The 19,226-nt window shown below is 46.7% G+C and overlaps 1 protein-coding gene across 1 annotated transcript in view; it reads left to right on the top strand.

Annotated features, from left to right (window-relative positions):
• The window catches only part of LOC144504116 (solute carrier family 23 member 3-like), a 56,078-nt gene that overhangs the window by 13,117 nt on the left and 23,735 nt on the right, over positions 1-19,226 (top strand). The window contains exons 4-6 of the mRNA XM_078229292.1: positions 7,168-7,273; positions 7,924-8,091; positions 12,232-12,327. Coding sequence (XP_078085418.1) covers positions 7,168-7,273; positions 7,924-8,091; positions 12,232-12,327 — 370 coding nt within the window. The remainder of the gene's footprint in view (positions 1-7,167; positions 7,274-7,923; positions 8,092-12,231; positions 12,328-19,226) is intronic.

Below are 19,226 nucleotides of genomic sequence, written 5' to 3'. Positions count from 1 at the left end.
CAGGCTGAGATGGAGGGAAGTGGGAAAATGGGAATGAAGAGGGAAAACGGAGGGCAACAAAGGTCAGAGGAGGGTGTCATTTCAGATTGAGCTGAGGAGAAACTTCTTCACTCAGAGGGTGGTGAACCTGTGGAATTCGCTGCCACAGAAAGCTGTGGAGGCCAAATCACTGAATATATTTAAGAAGGAATTTTTATTTTTATTCATTCATGGGACATGGGCTTTGCTGGCTGGCCAGCATTTATTGCCCATCCTTACTTGCCCTTGGAGGGCAGTTAAAAACTCAACCACATTGCTGTGGCTCTGGAGTCACATGTAGGCCAGACTGGATAAGGACGGCAGATTTCCTTCCCGAAAGGACATTTGTGGACGAGATGCGTTCTTCTGACAATGATTTCATGGTCATCATTCTTAATTCCAGATCTTTTTTATTGACTTCAAATTCCACCATCTGCTGTGGCAGGATGAGAACCCGGGTCCCCCAGAACATTAGCTGAGTTTCTGGATTAATAGTCTAGCGATAATACCACTAAGCCATCGCCTCCCCTAATAAATGGATTTCTAGACCCTAAATGTCTCATGAAGTATGGGGAGACAGAGAATCAGCCATGATCATATCGAATGGGGGAGCAGGCATGAAGGGCTGAATGGCCTACTCCTGCTCCTAGTTTCTAGGTTGGACATAACTCTGCGACTCCAATATGATTGACGTTGAGCAAACCACTCAGTTCAAGGACCAGCCAGCGACCCCCACAGCCCACGCATCATAAAGCACCTTTCACCATTGTCTGTGATGGGATTTAAACCAAGATCTCCAGAGCATTATCATGGCCCTCCAGTCGAATGGCAATCTCACTACACCACTTCTGGCTAGGATCTACTGTTAGTATCTGTTTTTATCAGTTTTGTGCCTATCTCTCCTGCGGGGACCATGAATTGGATTCAATTTGAATTTGGTTTGTGGAGTAAGTAAGGAGCTGGATTCAGGTTTGCCTGGTCCATTCATAGAATCATAGAATCCCGACAGTACAGAAGGAGGCCATTCGGCCCATTGAGTCTATACCAACCACAATCCCACCCAGGTCCTACACTAATCCCATAACTCTCATTTATCCTAGCTAGTCCCCCTAACACTACGGTCAATTTAGCATGGGCCAATCCACCTAACCCATCACATCTTTGGACTGTGGGAGGAAAATTGAGCACCTGGAGGAAACCCATGCAGACACGAGGAGAATGTGTAAACTCCGCACAGACAGTGACCCAAGGCTGGAATTAAACCAGGGTCCCTGGCGCTAAAGAAAGACAAAAGGTCGTGAATGTAGCCCAATCCATCACGCAAACCAGCCTCCCATCCATTGACTCTGTCTACACTTCCCGCTGCCTCGGAAAAGCAGCCAGCATAATTAAGGACACCACGCACCCCGGACTTTCTCTCTTCCACCTTCTTCCATTGGGAAAAAGGTACAAAAGTCTGAGGTCACGTACCAATCGACTCAAGAACAGCTTCTTCCCTGCTGCCGTCAGACTTTTGAATGGACTTACCTCGCACTAAGTTGATCTTTCTCTACACCCTAGCTATGACTCTAACACTACATTCTGCACTCTCTCATTTCCTTCTCTATGAACGGTATGCTTTGTCTGTATAGTGCGCAAGAAACAATACTTTTAGCTGTATTCTCATACATGTGACAATAATAAATCAAATCAAATTTTAAAAAATTAAATGAGGCAGCAGTGCTAACCACTGCACCACTCTGCTGCCCACTGAGCATTGACTTTGTAACTGGAGGATGGAGCAAAAAAATAAAAAATAAAGTACCTTTAATGCGGTGCAAAGGGGGCCTCTCGAGCAATGATCAGACAGGAGAGACTTTACCTTAGGCTTTTAACGGGTGTCTCTAAGAGTGAGAGATGAAGAGGTTTAGGGGTCGAATTCCAGCGCTTAGGAACCCTGCAGATGAAGACACAGTAAGAAGTTTAACAACACCAGGTTAAAGTCCAACAGGTTTATTTGGTAGCAAAAGCCACACAAGCTTTCGAGGCTCTGAGCCCCTTCTTCAGGTGAGTGGGAATTCTGTTCACAAACAGAACTTATAAGACACAGACTCAATTTACATGAATAATGGTTGGAATGCGAATACTTACAACTAATCCAGTCTTTAAGAAACAAAACAATGGGAGTGGAGAGAGCATCAAGACAGGCTAAAAAGATGTGTATTGTCTCCAGACAAGACAGCCAGTGAAACTCTGCAGGTCCACGCAACTGTGGGAGTTACAAATAGTGTGACATAAATTCTGATTCTAGGATCGCATGATAAAGACTCAGGAGGAAAAAAGCAGAAATATTTATGTGAAATAGTGTGACATAAACCCAATATCCCGGTTGAGGCCGTCCTTGTGTGTGCGGAACCTGGCTATCAGTCTCTGCTCCGCGACTCTGCGCTGTCGTGTGTCGCGAAGGCCGCCTTGGAGAACGCTTACCCGAATATCAGAGGCCGAATGCCCGTGACCGCTGAAGTGCTCCCCAACAGGAAGTTTACCCCAGTCCAACGCCGGCATCTCCACATGATGAAGACACAGCAGTCAGGGCCAGTGCGATGAGACTGGGGGTTGTACAAGTGTCAGAATTGAAGGAGCGCAAGAGATCTTGGGGAGGTTGAAGGGCTAGAGGAGCTTTTTTTAATTCATTCATGGGTGTCAGGTGTCGCTGTCTGGGTCAGTGTTTATTGCCCATTCTGATTGTCCCGTGAACTGAGTGTCTCACGGCCATTTCAGAGGGCGGTGAACCACATTGCTGTCGGTTTGGAGTCACATGTCGGCCAAACTGAGTAAGGACGGCAGATTTCCTTCCCTAAAGGACATTACTGAGCCGGATGGGTTTTTCCGACAATCGACCATTTTTTCACGGTCATCATCAGACTTTTAATTCCAGATTTTTATTGGTTTCAAATTTCACCATCTGCCGTCATAGAAATCATAGAAACCCTACAGTGCAGAAGGAGGCCATTCGGCCCATCGAGTCTGCACCGACCACAATCCCACCCAGGCCCTACCCCCACATATTTTACCTGCTAATCCCTCTAACCGACGCATCCCAGGACTCTAAGGGGCAATATTTTTTTTAACCTGGCCAATCAACCTAACCTGCGCATCTTTGGACTGTGGGAGGAAACCGGAGCACCCGGAGGAAACCCACGCAGACACGAGGAGAATGTGCAAACTCCACACAGACAGTGACCCGAGCCGGGAAGCTGAGCCGTGGTGGGATTTGAACGAAGGTTCCCTCGGAGAATTACCCTGAGTCTTTGATTGACAATGTTCTGTTTCCCCCCATCCCCGTCCACCCGCCCCCATACAGCAATCTGGAAGGTGCTGCCGTGCGGGAATTTGAACAGACGGATGAGACCCTTGGGCAAACCCCAATCACCCCCAGCTTACCAGTTGACAGAGAATCAGGAATATTTGATTTGATTTATTATTGTCACATGTATTAACATACAGTGAAAAGTATTGTTTCTTGCGCGCTATACAGACAAAGCATACCGTTCATAGAGAAGGAAACGAGAGAGAATGTAGTGTTACAGTCATAGCTAGGGTGTAGAGAAAGATCAACTTAATGCAAGGTCAGTCCATTCAAAAGTCTGGCAGCAGCTGGGAAGAAGCTGTTCTTGAGTCGGTTGGTCCGTGACCTCAGACTTTTGTATCTTTTTCCCAACGAAAGAAGGTGGAAGAGAGAATGTCCGGGGTGCGTGGGGTCCTTAATTATGCTGGCTGCTTTGCCGAGGCAGCAGGAAGTGTAGACAGAGTCAGTGGATGGGAGTGGATGGGGCAAGTATAGAGGTAGAAATGACAGAGCAGCCAAGTAAAAGGACGATGTCGACAATAAAAATGCAACTGAGGGACAGAGCCAGATAAACAAGGAAGAATAACAATCCCCTGAATCAAAAGACAGCCAATATTACTCCAAGTATTCAATCCGGTCTAGGGCCAATAACCTTTAACACATTGGCAAGGAAGTCAAGTGTCAAAGGTATGCGGAGACAATGTCACACCGCCTCCCTGAGGAATGTTAATTGGCAGTGATAATTGGAACATGACTGTTTTACAGGGGCCTCGTCATATGGTTGAGGGAAACTCGTGGCAATAAATGGAAACGCCCTTGGAAAATATTCACAGGGCACTGAGCCCCATGAGGAAACTCAGATATAAGTCTGCGAGCATTATCCACCATCTCTCCCTTTGTTACCCGCAAGGAGACAAGTCTTTGAGGCAGAGTTCCAACCGAGCTGCTCTTGTGTAGCCCACCCTTTCTGCACGCAAACACCGCTCTCCATTGTTCTCACTGTGGGTGGAGGTGGATTACTGCCTTATCCACGCAGTAATATTCCATGAAGCATCATCCTGAGATGAATGGGGAACCAAAGGAGGATATGGAGTTGGGAACATGGATTGCCTTTTGAGGTGTTACAGGCCGGAATTTTCCAGCACCCACCTCCCCTATCTCCTCTGCCACAGCAGATCTTCCCTTGGCAGAGTTGGCCGCCAGTGGGACCCTCCAGGCTCACCAAAGTCCATGGCGTTCTGCATGGCTTGCCCGTCCTGGGTCGATTTCAGCTAGACCAGACGATCCCGTTGGCGGGAAGGGCTGGGAAAATCCCGCCCATGGTGCAGGAAATGCGGCAGCCAATTTGTGCAGGGCAAACTCTCGCAACCGCAATGTGGTAAATGAGCCGGGAATCGGTTCTTAAGCCATGCTTGTCGAGTGATGAATATTGGCCAGGAGAACTCAAATCAAAACTGGATAAACTCAATGGGTCTGGCAGCATCTCATTGAATGGTTTTTAAGGCAAGGATAGATAAATTTTGAACAATAAAGGAATTAAGGGTTATGATGAGCGGGTGGGTAACTGCAAAAAGATCAGCTGTGATCTTGTTGAATGACGGAGCAGGCTCGAGGGGCCAGATGGCCTACTCCTGCTCCTAGTTCTTATGTTCTGATGCGTAGGGTGACAGGGATAGGTTGGGGGAGTGGACCTATCCAAAGTGCTCTTTTGGAAGGTCGATGCAGATTTGATGGGTTGAATGGCCTCCTTCTACATTGGAGGGATTCGATGGAACTACACTTCAAATCCAAAGCACTTGATTGGTTGTAAAGTGCTTTGGGAAATTCTGATGAAAGATGCTATACAAATGCAAGGATCTTCCTGATATATCATTGAATGGATTGCTCTAGAATCACATGATTGGCAGAGTGAATAATTCAGTATGGACGCAGTGCCCTGTGACGAGTCCCATAATGTTCAACTTGCCTGAAAATGCAATTAAACTCACCGAGACAATAGATACACTGGTCTCTGATTGACACTGAATAGAAACATATCAATTGCTGCAACACTTCATCTTCTCCCCTCAATCACTTGACCTCATTGTTGCAAAGTTGAGTTTGTGAAGTAGGAATGTGATGTCGATAAAGATGTAAAAAATTGTTAAAATGCTGGAGGAAAGAAAAGCATTGCGTGGTTCCTAAAAAACTGGTCTTTTGTTTCATGGGGTTACAGGTTTAAAATGGAAAGTATAACCAGAATCCAAGCGGAAACATTTGTATCGAAAAAGTCAAGCAGTCGTCTTGACAAAGACAACCTGTTTGTGTTGGAATTTTGCCCAATCAATTTAAAGCAGGCACTCAGCTACCAAGAACCTATAAGATTTGAATTTGATGTTGTTGACAACAGCAGACCAATGCTAGTGTAGGATAATTGATAGGTCATCACAGGTATAAAAGAGTGTGCAAGGGGGAAAACAGAGGAGATAGCAACTGCCACCTCTCAAGTCTCAAGAGGGAGAGAGCAGCTCTCCACCCGCCAGCTTCAGACATCTCTTAAGAGAACGCACCATTTAACCAGCGAAAGGTACCAAATCAAAAAGAACTTACAGACAGAGAAATCAACAATTCCAGAAGGTTCCGAAAGACACAAAACCTGGTTGTATATATTTTTGAGAGTGACTAAATTCTATTATTAATTTTTTGTTAATGAATGGTCCTTGTATTTATTTGAACAGCATTCCAGTAGAATCTTATTTTACTCGGTACGTTACTTGCTTAGTTAAAGCTCCCGGTTAGTTACATAAATAAATAGTTAAATGTTTATTTTAAAGTGAGTGTCGGATATTTCTGTTCGTCACCCACTGAAAGTCACTGAAGGACAGTTTACACCTCCCCACACACCTTTAACAGATTACGAGGCGAGGTATTCCTCTTTGGGGGATTCGTTGTTACGTCTCAAAAGAGGGGCAACCTCCGCATCGTAACACAATTAATGTTGCCTCTACCACCAATACCACAGACATAAGCCCATGAGCTCATCTCATCTGGTCAGAGAGGCCTCCTACAATTTATAAATTCTCAAATTTGTGTTCAAATCTCTCCATAGCGTTACCCCCCTCCCAATCTCTGTCACCTCTTCCTACCCTCTAAGATCTCTGCGCTCCTCCAATTCTAGTCTCTTGCATGTTCCAGAACTCCATCACTCGTGTCCAGACCCTAAACCCTGGAATTTCTCCTGAAACCAATCCTACTCTGGATCTCTGTGCCTCTCCACCTCTCTCTCTCTCTCTCTCTCTCACACTCTCTCCCTCTCTCTCTCTCTCTCTCAGTCGCTCGTTAAGACCGTGTCAGAGAATACTCGTGTGAAGTGGTGGGTAGGCTGTGGCCCAGTGGTATTATCGCTAGACTATTAATCCAGAAACTCAGCTAATGTTCTGGGGACTCGGGGTTCGAATCCCGCCACAGCGGGTGGTGGAATTAAGAATCTACTGACGACCATGAAACCATTGCCGATTGCCAGAAAAACCCATCTGATTCACTAATGTCCTTTAGGGAAGGAAATCTCCCGTCCTTACCCGGTCTGGCCTACATGTGACTCCAGAGCCGCAGCAATGTGGTTGACTCTCAACTGCCCTCAGGCAACGAGGGATGGGCAATAAACGCTGGCCCAGCCAGCGATGTCCCGTGTCCCACGAATGAATTTTAAGAAGTGCTTTGCGATGTTTGACTGAGTTAAAGTTGCAGATGATTTCTGAATTCTTTGGGAGTATTGCTACATGGGACCCACTGCCTTTGTGCCAATGTTGACTCCCATTGACACTCTCCTCTTTTTCCAATAGGCAGAATCTCGACATTCGGTTCAGATCGCAGCCGCGCTGTGCATTCTGGTCGGGATGTCTGCCAAGTTGACATATTTCCTGACGACCATCCCAGCTGCCATCCACGGTGAGTCTAATCCTGCCTCTGTCAATAGCTCGAGTGGGGCCTTTTAGTGCAGGGTAGAATTCATGCCTCCGAACCAAATGTTCTGTGTTATACCAGGGGCCTGTTATATTGGTGAAGAGTGTCATATTGAAGGCAGTGTGTTATCTAGAAGGGTAAGTTGTACGAGTGGGTTGCCTCAACAGGGTGTTTTATAAAATCATAGAATCAAACAGTGTAGAAGGAGGCCATTTGGCCCATCGAGTCTGCACCAACCACATTCTCACCCAGGCTCTATCCCCATAACCCCATGCAATTACCCTAGCTAGTCCCCCTGACACTAAGGGGCAATCTAGCATGGCCAATCCACCTAATCCGCACATCTTTGGACTGTGGGAAGAAACTGGAGCACCCGGAGGGAACCCATGCAGACATGGGGAGAATGTGCAAATTCCACATAGACAGTGACCCAAGCTGGGAATCGAACCCGGGTCCCTGGCACTGAGAGGCAGCAGTGCTAACCACCGTGCCACCGTGTCACCCCTTTTATAATGGGGAGGGGCGTATTATATTTAAGGGGTTGTTATGATCAGATTTGTGTTATTTGGAGCCCCATGTTTGACTGGGCCTGAGAGTTTGACTTTGCGAGTGAGTTATCTGTTGACTCTGTACAGGTGGGGTACTCAGTGTCACCTACACAATGGCCGTGTCTGTCGGAGTCTCGTATTTTCAGTACACCAACATCGACTCTGGCAGGAATATTTTCATCATCGGGTTCACCATGTTCATGGCACTGCTCACCCCTCATTGGTTCGTCCGCAACCCCGATTTCATTGTAACAGGTAATAAAATAACCCCGAACAATGTGTAAGTACGCAATGCTGTGACGTTAAGTTGATAGGCACTTTGTTTTACTCACAGTTAAAGTTGAGTCTTTCTCAAGGTCAAAGTTACATTTACAAAGTAAAGCATTTCTGTTGGTGCTGCTTTCATTTATAAAAATGTTTCTTCAACAAGTGTTTGATGGGGGACAGTGCAGAGGGAGCTTTACTCTGTATCTAACCCCGTGCTGTACCTGTCCTGGGAGTGTTTGATGGGGGACAGTGCAGAGGGAGCTTTACTCTGTATCTAACCCCGTACCATACTGTCCTGGGAGTGTTTGATGCCATGATGTGGAGATGCCGGCGGTGGACTGGGGCAAACACAGTAAGAAGTCTCACAAAGACCAGGTTAAAGTCCAACAGGTGTCACCTGATGAAGGAGCAGCGCTCCAAAAGCTAGTGGCTTTTGCTACCAAATAAACCTGTTAGACTTTAACCTGGTGTTGTGAGACTTCTTACTGTGTTTGATGGGGAAAGTGTGGAAGGAGCTTTACTCTGTATCTAACCCCGGGCTGTCCCTGTCCTGGGAATGTTTGATGGGGACAGTGTAGAGGGAGCTTTACTCTGTATCTAACCCCGTGCTGTACCTGACCTGGAAATGTTTGATGGGGACAGTGTAGAGGGAGCTTTACTCTGTATCTAACCCCGTGCTGCACCTGTCCTGGGAGTGTTTAATGGGGACAGTGTAGAGAGACCTTTACTCTGTATCTAACCCCATGCTGTACCTGCCCTGGGAGTGTTTGATGGGGACAGTGTAGAGGGAGCTTTACTCTGTATCTAACCCCGTGCTGTACCTGTCCTGGGAGTGTTTGATGGGGACAGTGTTGAGGGTGCTTTAATTTGTATCTAACCCCGTGCTGTACCTGTCCTGGGAGTGTTTGATGGGGACAGTGTAGAGGGTGCTTTAATCTGTATCTAACCCCGTGCTGTACCTGTCCTGGGAGTGTTTGATGGGGACAGTGTGGAGGGTGCTTTAATCTGTATCTAACCCCGTGCTGTCCCTGTCCTGGGACTGTTTGATGGGGACAGTGTAGAGGGAGCTTTACTCTGTATCTAACCCCGTGCTGTCCCTGCCCTGGGAGTGTTTGATGGGGACAGTGTAGAGGGAGCTTCACTCTGTATCTAACCCCGGGCTGTCCCTGCCCTGGGAGTGTTTGATGGGGACAGTGTAGAGGGAGCTTTACTCTGTATCTAACCCCGTGCTGTACCTGTCCTGGGAGTGTTTGATGGGGACAGTGTTGAGGGTGCTTTAATCTGTATCTAACCCCGTGCTGTACCTGTCCTGGGAGTGTTTGATGGGGACAGTGTAGAGGGTGCTTTAATCTGTATCTAACCCCGGGCTGTCCCTGCCCTGGGACTGTTTGATGGGGACAGTGTAGAGGGAGCTTTAATCTGTATCTAACCCCGGGCTGTCCCTGCCCTGGGACTGTTTGATGGGGACAGTGTAGAGGGAGCTTTACTCTGTATCTAACCCCGTGCTGTACCTGTCCTGGGTGTGTTTGATGGGGACAGTGTAGAGGGAGCTTTACTCTGTATCTAACCCCATGCTGTACCTGCCCTGGGAGTGTTTGATGGGGACAGTGTAGAGGGAGCTTCAATCAGTATCTAACCCCGTGCTGTACCTGTCATTGAAAAGCCAATAAAGAAACAGCTGACATGAAATTTAAGGAGGGAAAGCATTGAGAGATTTGAGAGGAGACATGTTGTCCCATTGGCTCATGCTAATTTAGACTGTTGGGAGTCCAAGAATTGGACGGTGAAACCATTGAGGCAGCGTCATTGAATATGTCTAAGGTTGAGTTTGATAGTTTCCTGATTAACAAGATAGTCAATGGTTATCAGGGAGGGACAGGAAAGTGCAGTTATAGTCACAATCAGATCATATCGAATGAAGGAGCAGCCCAGGGGGCTGAATGGCCTATTCAAGCTCTTAATTCATTTGTTTGTATGCATGTACGAGCTACCAGACCAGGGGTCACAGTCTAAGAACAATGGGTAAGCCATTCAGGACTGAGATGCGGGAGAACGTCTTCACTCAGAGAGGCCCGAACCTGTGGAATTCTCGACCACAGAAAACCAGTTCATTAGATATGTTCAATGCTTGATTTGACTTGATTTGATTTATTGTTGTCGCATGTATTAGTATACAGTGAAAAGTATTGTTTCTTGCGCACTATACAGACAAAGCATACCGTACATAGAGAAGGAAACGAGAGAGTGCATAATATAGTGTTACAGTCACAGCTAGGGTGCAGAGAAAGATCAACTTAGGTGTGAGTTAGGTCCATTCAAAAGTCTGATGGCAGCAGGGAAGAAGCTGTTCTTGAGTCGGTTGGTACGTGACCTCAGAGTTTTGTATCTTTTTCCTGATGGAAGAAGGTGGAAGAGAGAATGTCCGGGGTGTGAGGGGCCCTTCATTATGCTGGCTGCTTTTCCGAGGCAGCAGGAAGGGTAGACAGAGTCAATGGACGGGAGGCTGGAGAGGGAGCTGGACGTGGCCCTTGTAGCTAAAGGGATCAAGGAGTATGGAGAGAAAGAGGGAGTGGGATACTGAAAGTGCATGATCAGCCATGATCATATTGAATGGTGGTACAGGCTTGAAGGGCCGAATGGCCTACTCCTGCACCTATTTTCTATGTTTCCATGTTTCTGCTGAGATTTTCATTGTTAATTCATTTTTTAACAGTAACTCTGATTTTCATTGCTCTGCCTTCGCTTGCCTGGGCCCTAAGCTCCGGAATTCCCTCCCTTAACCTCTCCACCACCTCGCCACCTCGTTTTCTGCCCTCAAGACACTCCTCCAATCTCCCTCTCTGACTGAGCTTTTGGCCACCTGATATCTCCTGGTGAGGCATGAAATCATCATTTGTTTTATTAAGCCCTTGTGAAGCAGCTTGAGTTGTTTCATTACATTTGAAGGTGCTATATAGATATCAGTTGTTGTTGCATTTCATAAAATGTCACTTGCTTCTGAGACAGGAGATTGTGGGTTCAAAACCCACTCCAGAGACATGAGGGCAGGTTCTAGATTACCCCTCCAGTGTAGTAGGGAGCGCTGCACTATCAGAGGTGCTGCCTTTCGAACCAGACATTTAACTGAGACTTTCTCAGTTTGGACATAGAAACTAGAAGCAGGGACAGACCATTCGGCCCTTCAAGCCTGCTCCACCATTCATTATGTTCATGGCTGATCATCAAATTCAATATCCTGATCCCCCCTTCCTCCCCATATCTCTTGATCCCTTTAGCCCCAAGAGCTATATCTAATTTCTTCTTGAAATCAGACAATGTTTTGGCCTCAACTATTTTCTGTGATCGTGAATTCCACACATTCACCACCCTCTGGGTGAAGAAATGTCTCCTCACCTCAATTCTAAAAGGTTTACCCCTTATCCTCAAACTCTGACCCCTAGTTCTGGGCTCCCCCACCATCGGGAACATTCTTTCTGAATCTACCCTGCCTCGGAGATCCAATCTGGAAGACAAACAGCAGAGTTGTCCCGGGTGTCCTGGCCAATATTTATCCCTCAACCAACATCACACAACTAGATTATTGGGCCATTGATTGCTTGTGGGAGCTTGCTGAGCACAAATTGGCAGTCACGTCTCCTACATTACAACAATGATTGCAATTTCAAATTCCTTAATTGGTTGTAAGACATTTTGGGATGTCATAGAATCATAGAATCCTTACAGTGCAGAAGAAGGCCATTCAGCCCATCGAGTCTGCACCAAACACAGTCCCACCCAGGCCCTATTCCCATGACCCCACATATTTACCCTGCTAATCCCCTAACACGAGGGTCAATTTAGCATGGCCAATTAACCTAACCCGCACAGCTTTGGACTGTGGGAGGAAAGCGGAGCACCCGGAGGAAACCCACACAAACATGGGGAGAATGTGCAAACTCCACACAGACAGTGAACCAAGCTGGGAATTGAACCTGGGTCCCTGGCGCTGTGAGGCAGCAGTGCTAACCGCTGTGCCACCGCGCCGCCCTAGTTTCTTGAGGTAGTGAAGGTGATATATAAATGGAAGTTCTTTATTAAACAAAGGTTAGTGATAGTTTTTCTTCTCTCTTTCCGGATTGTTCTGTGTAGGTGTACGGAGCCTGGACATCTTTCTTCTTGCCCTATTGATGATGCCCGTCATTCAAGGAGGATACCTGGCCTTCCTTCTGGATAACACTGTTTCAGGTGAACTTGCAAACCTTACTGTTGTAAATGGACTTGTCTCTGTGTAGTATTGGCTCTGACTGGGGTCACAGTGCAAAGACGGAGTCACTGTTCATGTTACAACACTCACATCAAAAAGGGGCATGTGTGATGGTGTAACACCACCTTCTATCACCATCAAAAAGGAAAATTCTTGTTTTAAATCCCTTATTCTTTCATGGGATGTGGGCATCTCTGACAAAGCCAGCAATTGTTGCCCATCCCTAATTGCCTTTGAATTGAGTGGCCTTGAACAGCTCAGTGTCAACCACATTGCTGTGGGTCTGGACTCACATGTAGGCCAGACCAGGTAAGGACAGCAGATTTCCTTCCCTAAAGGATATTAGTGAACCAGATGGGTTTTTACAACAATCAACAATGGTTTCATGGTCACCGTCACTGAGACTTGTTTTCAGTTCCAGATTTATTAATTGAATTCAGATTCCACTAATTAGGGGCAGCACGGTGGCACAGTGGGTTAGCACTGCTGCCTCACAGCGCCAGGGACCCGGGTTCGATCCCCGGCTTGGGTCACTGTCGGTGTGGAGTTTGCACATTCCCCCCGTGTCTGCTTGGGTTTCCTCCGGGTGCTCCGGTTTCCTCCCACAGTCCAAAGATGTGCGGGTTAGATTGATTGGCCATGCTAAATTGCTACTTAGTGTCAGGGAGACTAACTTGGGTAAATACATGGGGCTATGGAGATCGGGCTGGGTGGGATTGTGGTCAGTGCAGACTCGATGGGCTGAATGGCCTCCTTCTGCACTGTAGGGATTCTATGATGATAATTGCCATGGTGGATTTGAACTTCTGTCCCCAGAGCATAGAAATAGAATGTTGTTATTTATTGTGAGGGGAATGGATTACAAAAGTAAGGGAGTCATGCATCAGTTGTACAGGACAGTGGTGAGGCATTTGCAGTATTGTGTAATGGTCCCCTTATTTAAGAAAGGATGTAAATGTGTTCAAAGCAGTTCAGAGAAGGTTTATTTGACTAACATTAGACTTTGTATCCACTAGACTTGAGAAGAGTAAGAGGCGAAATATTTAAGATTCTGAGGTGTATTGACAAGGCAACATGGTGGCACTGTGGGTTAGCACAGCAGCCTCACAGCGCCAGGGACCCGGGTTTGATTCCTGGCCTCGGGTCACTGTCTGTGTGGAGTTTGCACATTCTCCCCGTGCCTGCGTGGGTTTCCTCCGGGTGCTCCAGTTTCCTCCCACAAGCCAAAGATGTGCAGTTTAGATGGATTGGCCATGCTAAATTGTCCCTTAACAGGCTAAATACGTGGGGTTATGTAGATAGAACCTGAGTAAAAAGCTCTGTCGAAGAGCTGGAGCTGTCTCAATGGGCCGAATAGCCTCCTTCTGCGCTGCAGGAATTCTATGACAGGATGGAGGTGGAAAGAACGTTTCTTCTTGTCGGAGAATCTAGAACGAGGGGTCACTTTTGAAAAATAAGGGGTCGCTCATTTTAAACAGATGACAGTGGTGAGTTTCATAGAAATCATAGAAACCCTACAGTGCAGGAGGAGGCCATTCGGCCCATCGAGTCTGCACCGACCACAATCCCACCCAGGCCCTACCCCAACATATTTACCCGCTAATCCCTCTAACCTACACATCCCAGGACTCGAAGGGGCAATTTTTAACCTGGCCAATCAACCTAACCCGCACATCTTTGGACTGTGGGAGGAAACCGGAGCACCCGGAGGAAACCCACGCAGACACGAGGAGAATGTGCAAACTCCACACAGACAGTGACCCGAGCCGGGAATCGAACCCGGGACCCTGGAGCTGTGAAGCAGCAGTGCTAACCACTGTGCTACCGTGCCACCCTTTCTGGAACTTTCTTCCTCAAAAGGCAGTGGAAGCAAAGTCTTTGAATATTTTTAAGGCAGAGCTGGATAGATTCTTGATTAACAAAGGGGTAAAAGGTTATTGAGGGTAGACAGGAATGTGGGATTGGGGTTACAATCTGACCAGCTATGATCTTACAGAATGGCGACACAGACTCAAGGGGCTGAGTGGCCTACTCCTGTTCCTAATTCATACGTCCATATTAGGCTGGTCCTTGGGAGTACCAATCCAGCGACATGACTACCATGTCACTGTATCTACCCTTGAGCCTGCTCCACCTTACAATACGATTACGGCTGATCTTTTATCTTGACTCCACCTTCCTGCACCATCCCCGTACCCCTTAGCTCCTGGACTTCTATCAATCCCAGTCTTGAAATGACTCAGCGATGGAGCCTGCACAGCTCTGTGGGGGAGAGAATTCCAAAGAGCGTTCTCCCCGTGTCTACGTGGGTTTCCTCCGGGTGCTCCGGTTTCCTCCCGCGGTCCGGGGATGTGCGGGTGGGGTTGATTGGCCATGCCAAATTGACCCGAGTGTCGGGGGATTAGCAGGGTAAATGTGTGGGGTTACGGGAATAGGGTCTGGGTGGGATTGTGGTCGGTACAGACTCGATGGGCCGAATGGTCTCCTCCTGCACTGTAGGGATTCTATGAATCACGACCTTCCGAGTGTAGGAATTTCCCCATGAAAGACCCAATCCTTACAAAAGACCATTTGTATGGACAGTCATGAAGATAGAGGAGCAGGTGGAGAATCGAAGGCCCCGGCCTCTCAAACGGTTTCACTTTTAGTGCATTATCCCGATCCAGCGATTGCTGTTATTTGGGAAAACATGTATCTACACAGCAAGATCCCACAACCATAACCAGTTGTTCTCTTTTGGGTTGAGGGCAAGAATGTGGCCCAGGACAGTGAGAGTGTCCCCCATTTCTAAGAGCATTAGAACCAGGAGGAGTCCATTCGGCCCCTCAAGCCAGTTCTGCCATTTAATTAGGTGAAGGTTGATCAGTCCCTCAACTCCATTTACCCTCCATCTTCCTCGAAACCCTCACTCAACAAAACCCAGCAGGCCTTTTGGCGGCAGGGAATTCCACATCTCAAGCAAAGTTAAAAATAACAGTCAGTGGGATCTTTAGCATCCACCTGAGCAGGGCCTTAGATTAACATCTCACTCAGGAGAGAGCCCCCGCTAAGAACTAGACTAAGGCCTCGATCGAGCCTACAACTGACTTGGAGGCAAGAGTGGAAACAATCAAACCAAACTGATCCAATTTTTTTGTTCTCCTGGTGCCAGTAGTGGCCAATGAATTTTAGGGATGCATTCCCAACAAAACGTCAACTGTGAGATGTGATTCTGTGACTGGGCAGCACTTGTGGAACAATCCTAACTGTGCTAATAGCGACACTAACAACCCATTTAAGATAATCAGTCAAGCCCATAATGTGGCTCATTTACACACGGTGGAAGAGGCACGCAGTCACACGCAGAGACTCGTTCCCTGAAAACAAAAGGAATATGTTCAAGCCCTGCACTTTTAAAAAAATTACCTGGGACCTTGGGAGGGGCCTCTAGTCACCCATTTCTTCCTCCATGGCAACATCACAGCCAATCAGAGTTTACTTGCCGACCAATAGGTGCCCTTTTCCTCCAGGAGTATAAATTGTTGCGATTGTTTGAAATTTGATATTCTTGCATTTGTCCTGATGAGTGCAAGACAAAAAGATTCGACAACATGTCTCTCTTTCTAGCAAATTCACAACCAGATGGAATGGGTAGGGTGATAAGCAGCCTTTGACCAGGTTCAGGCAGGCTGGCATTTCCCTACCCACTTGGCTGCAGCCAAAGGAAATTCTGAAGTCCGTAAATGTTCACAGTGCCTCTCACTCTGAAATTCCTCTCTCTCTCTCTGAAATTCCTGGTGATTTTGCAGGATTGCCCTGATGCGATTAGGGCTTTTGGTTTTTATTGCTCCCACACAAATCCCAAGGCCCTAAGCAGTCATAAAAAAACAGGGAGTGAAAAAAACCTGTTCCAGTTGATTGGGAATGTGACTGGACAGCCAGATGCACACTCAGTAACCAGCTCACTAACTGCTGAGAGGGAACAGCGCTGTAAAACCCAGGGCCCCGTGAACCAGAACAATCTTTTATGATTGCTAACAACCTCGTGTTTGTACAAGGTAATAAAAATTAACATCCCTAATTGCATGCGAAGGATACTTGCACAGCTAACAACTGACTGACCTGAATCAGCAAGATAGACCGACCTGTGGGAACTGTGCTTACGTGTATGTGTGTGCGTGCGTGTACGTGTGTCTGTGCGCATGTGTGTATGTGTGTGTGCGTAAGTGTGTGCGTAAGTGTGTGTGTGTGTGCATGTGTGTATGTTTGTTTAAAAAGGGCTGCAGTGAAAAGCCTGGGAACTACAGGCCAGTGAGCCTCGCATCTGTGGTGGGTAAATTGTTGGAAGGTATTTTGAGAGACAGGATCTACAGGCATTTAGAGACGCCAGGACTGATTAGGGACAGTCAGCATGGCTTTGTGAGTGGAAAATCATGTCTCACAAATTTGATTGCGTTTTTTGAAGGGGTAACCAAGAAGGTAGATGAGGGCAGTGCAGTTGATGTTGTCTACATGGACTTTAGCAAGGTCTTTGACAAGGTGCCGCATGGTAGGTTGTTGCATAAGATTAAATCTCACAGGATTCAGGGTGAGGTATCTAAATGGATACAAAATTGGCTTATTGACAGGTGGTTGTAGATGATTGTTTTTCAAACTGGAGACCTGTGACCAGCGGTGTGCCTCAGGGATCAGTGCAGGGTCCACTGTTATTTGTCATTTATATTAATGATTTGGATGAGAATATAGGAGGCATGGTTAGTAGGTTTGCAGATGACACTAAGATTGGTGGCATAGTTGACAGAGAAGAAAGTTATCTCCAATTGCAACGGGATCTTGATCAATTGGGCCAGTGGGCTGACGAACGGCAGATGGAGTTTAATTTAGACAAATGCGAGGTGATGCATTTTGGTAGATTGAACCAGGGTAGGACTTACTCAGTTAATGGTAGGGCATTGGGGAGAGTTACAGAACAAAGAGATCTCGGGGCACAGGTTCATAGCACCTTGAAAGTGGAGTCACAGGTGGACAGAATGTTGAAGAAGGCATTTGGCATGGTTGGTTTCATCGGTCAGAACATTGAATACAGGAGTTGGGACGTCTTGTTGAAGTTGTACAAGACATTGGTAAGGCCACACTTGGAATACTGTGTGCAATTCTGGTCACCCTATTATAGAAAGGATATTATTAAACTAGAAAGAGTGCAGAAAAGATTTACTAGGATGCTACCGGGACTTGATGGATTGAGTTCTAAGGAGAGGCTGGATAGACTGGGACTTTTTTCTCTGGAGCGTAGGAGGCTGAGGGGTCACCTTATAGAGGTCTATAAAATAATGAGGGGCATAGACGAGGTAGATAGTCAATATCTTTTCCCAAAGGTAGGGGAGTCTAAAGCTAGAGGACATAGGTTTAAGGTGAGAGGGGAGAGATACAAAAGTGTCCAGAGGGGCAATTTTTTCACACAAAGGGTGGTGAGTGTCTGGAACAAGCTGGCAGAGGTAGTAGTAGGGGCAGGTACAATTTTGTCTTTTAAAAAGCATTTAGATAGTTACATGGGCACGATGGGTATAGAGGGATTTGGGCCAAATGTGGACAATTGGGATTAGCTTCGGGATTTAAAAAAAAAAGGGCGGCATGGACAAGTTGGGCTGAAGGGCCTGTTTCCATGCTGTAAACCTCTATGACTCTCTGATTCTATGACTCTGTGTGTGTGCGTGCGTGCATGTGTGCGTATGTGCGTGTACATGTGTATGTGCGTCTGTGTGTGTGTGTGTGCATATGTGTATGTGTGTGTGCGTGCATGTGTGCGTAAATGTGTGTGTGTGCGTGTGAATGTGCGTGTGTGTGTGTGTGTTGGGGGGTATTAAATGAGGGGGTGCTATGAACAGTCTGGGCAAAGCAGAAAGAAACTCATGCTGAAAGTTACACGTGTTCTTGTCTCTCGCTGTGTCCCATTCTCGGTCATCTACATTGGTTTTTGGTCCAACAATATCTCGCTTTTAAAATTCTCAGCTTGCTTTCAAATTCCTCCATGACCTCGCCTCCTGCCTCATTTCCAGAACCTTCTCCATGACCTTTATGTTTCCCCGGGTTCTGGTCTTTCACACTTCCAATTATTTTGACTCCATTGGTGGCTCTGCCATTGGCCAGCCGGGCCCCATGCACTGGGAGACCCTTCCTGAAGGATCACTGCACCGTCAGAGTGCCGTGTTTTAAATGAGGGAATGTATCAAGAACCCATCTACCTCCTCAAGTTTACTGGAAAGCACTGCTTCAAAGATGAGCAAGTCCATTGTTCTGGACCAATATTTATCATTCAGCCAACCTCACTAAAAACACATGACTTGTTCTTTATCATATTTCTGTGTGGGGGAGCTTGCTGTGTGCAAATTGACAGCTGAATTTCCTACTTTACAACAGTAACTACATTTCAAAGTATTTAATTGTCAGAGAAACGGGTTAATGTCATGAAAGGTGCTATAGAAATGCAAGTTTTTTCTTTCTTAAAAAGTTACTGCCTCTCTCTCTCTGCAAACTCATTAAAAACTAGCAGACTGGAGTTTAAAATCTAGACTGACACTCTCAGTACAGTACTGAGGGAGTGCTGCACTGTCAGAGGAAAGGAAGTGAGTGGACGAGGGTCTGGCAGATGGAGTTGGTAAATGTGAGGTCATCACATTTTGGTAGGAATAACTGCAAAATTGACTACTATTTAAATGGTAAAAAATTGCAGCATGCTGCTGTGCAGAGGGACCTGGGTGTCCTTGTGCATGAATCACAAAAAGTTCGTTTGCAGGTGCAGCAGGTAATTAAAAAGCCAATTGGAATTTTGCCCTTCATTGCTAGAGGGATGGAGTTTAAAAACAGCGAGGCTATGTTGCAGCTGTATAAGTGCTGGTGAGGC

The sequence above is a fragment of the Mustelus asterias genome, chromosome 14 (assembly GCF_964213995.1).
Source record: "Mustelus asterias chromosome 14, sMusAst1.hap1.1, whole genome shotgun sequence".
Classification (NCBI taxonomy): domain Eukaryota; kingdom Metazoa; phylum Chordata; class Chondrichthyes; order Carcharhiniformes; family Triakidae; genus Mustelus; species Mustelus asterias.
The sequence above is the reverse complement of the archived record's forward strand: the minus strand, read 5'-3'. Positions and strand labels throughout refer to the sequence as shown.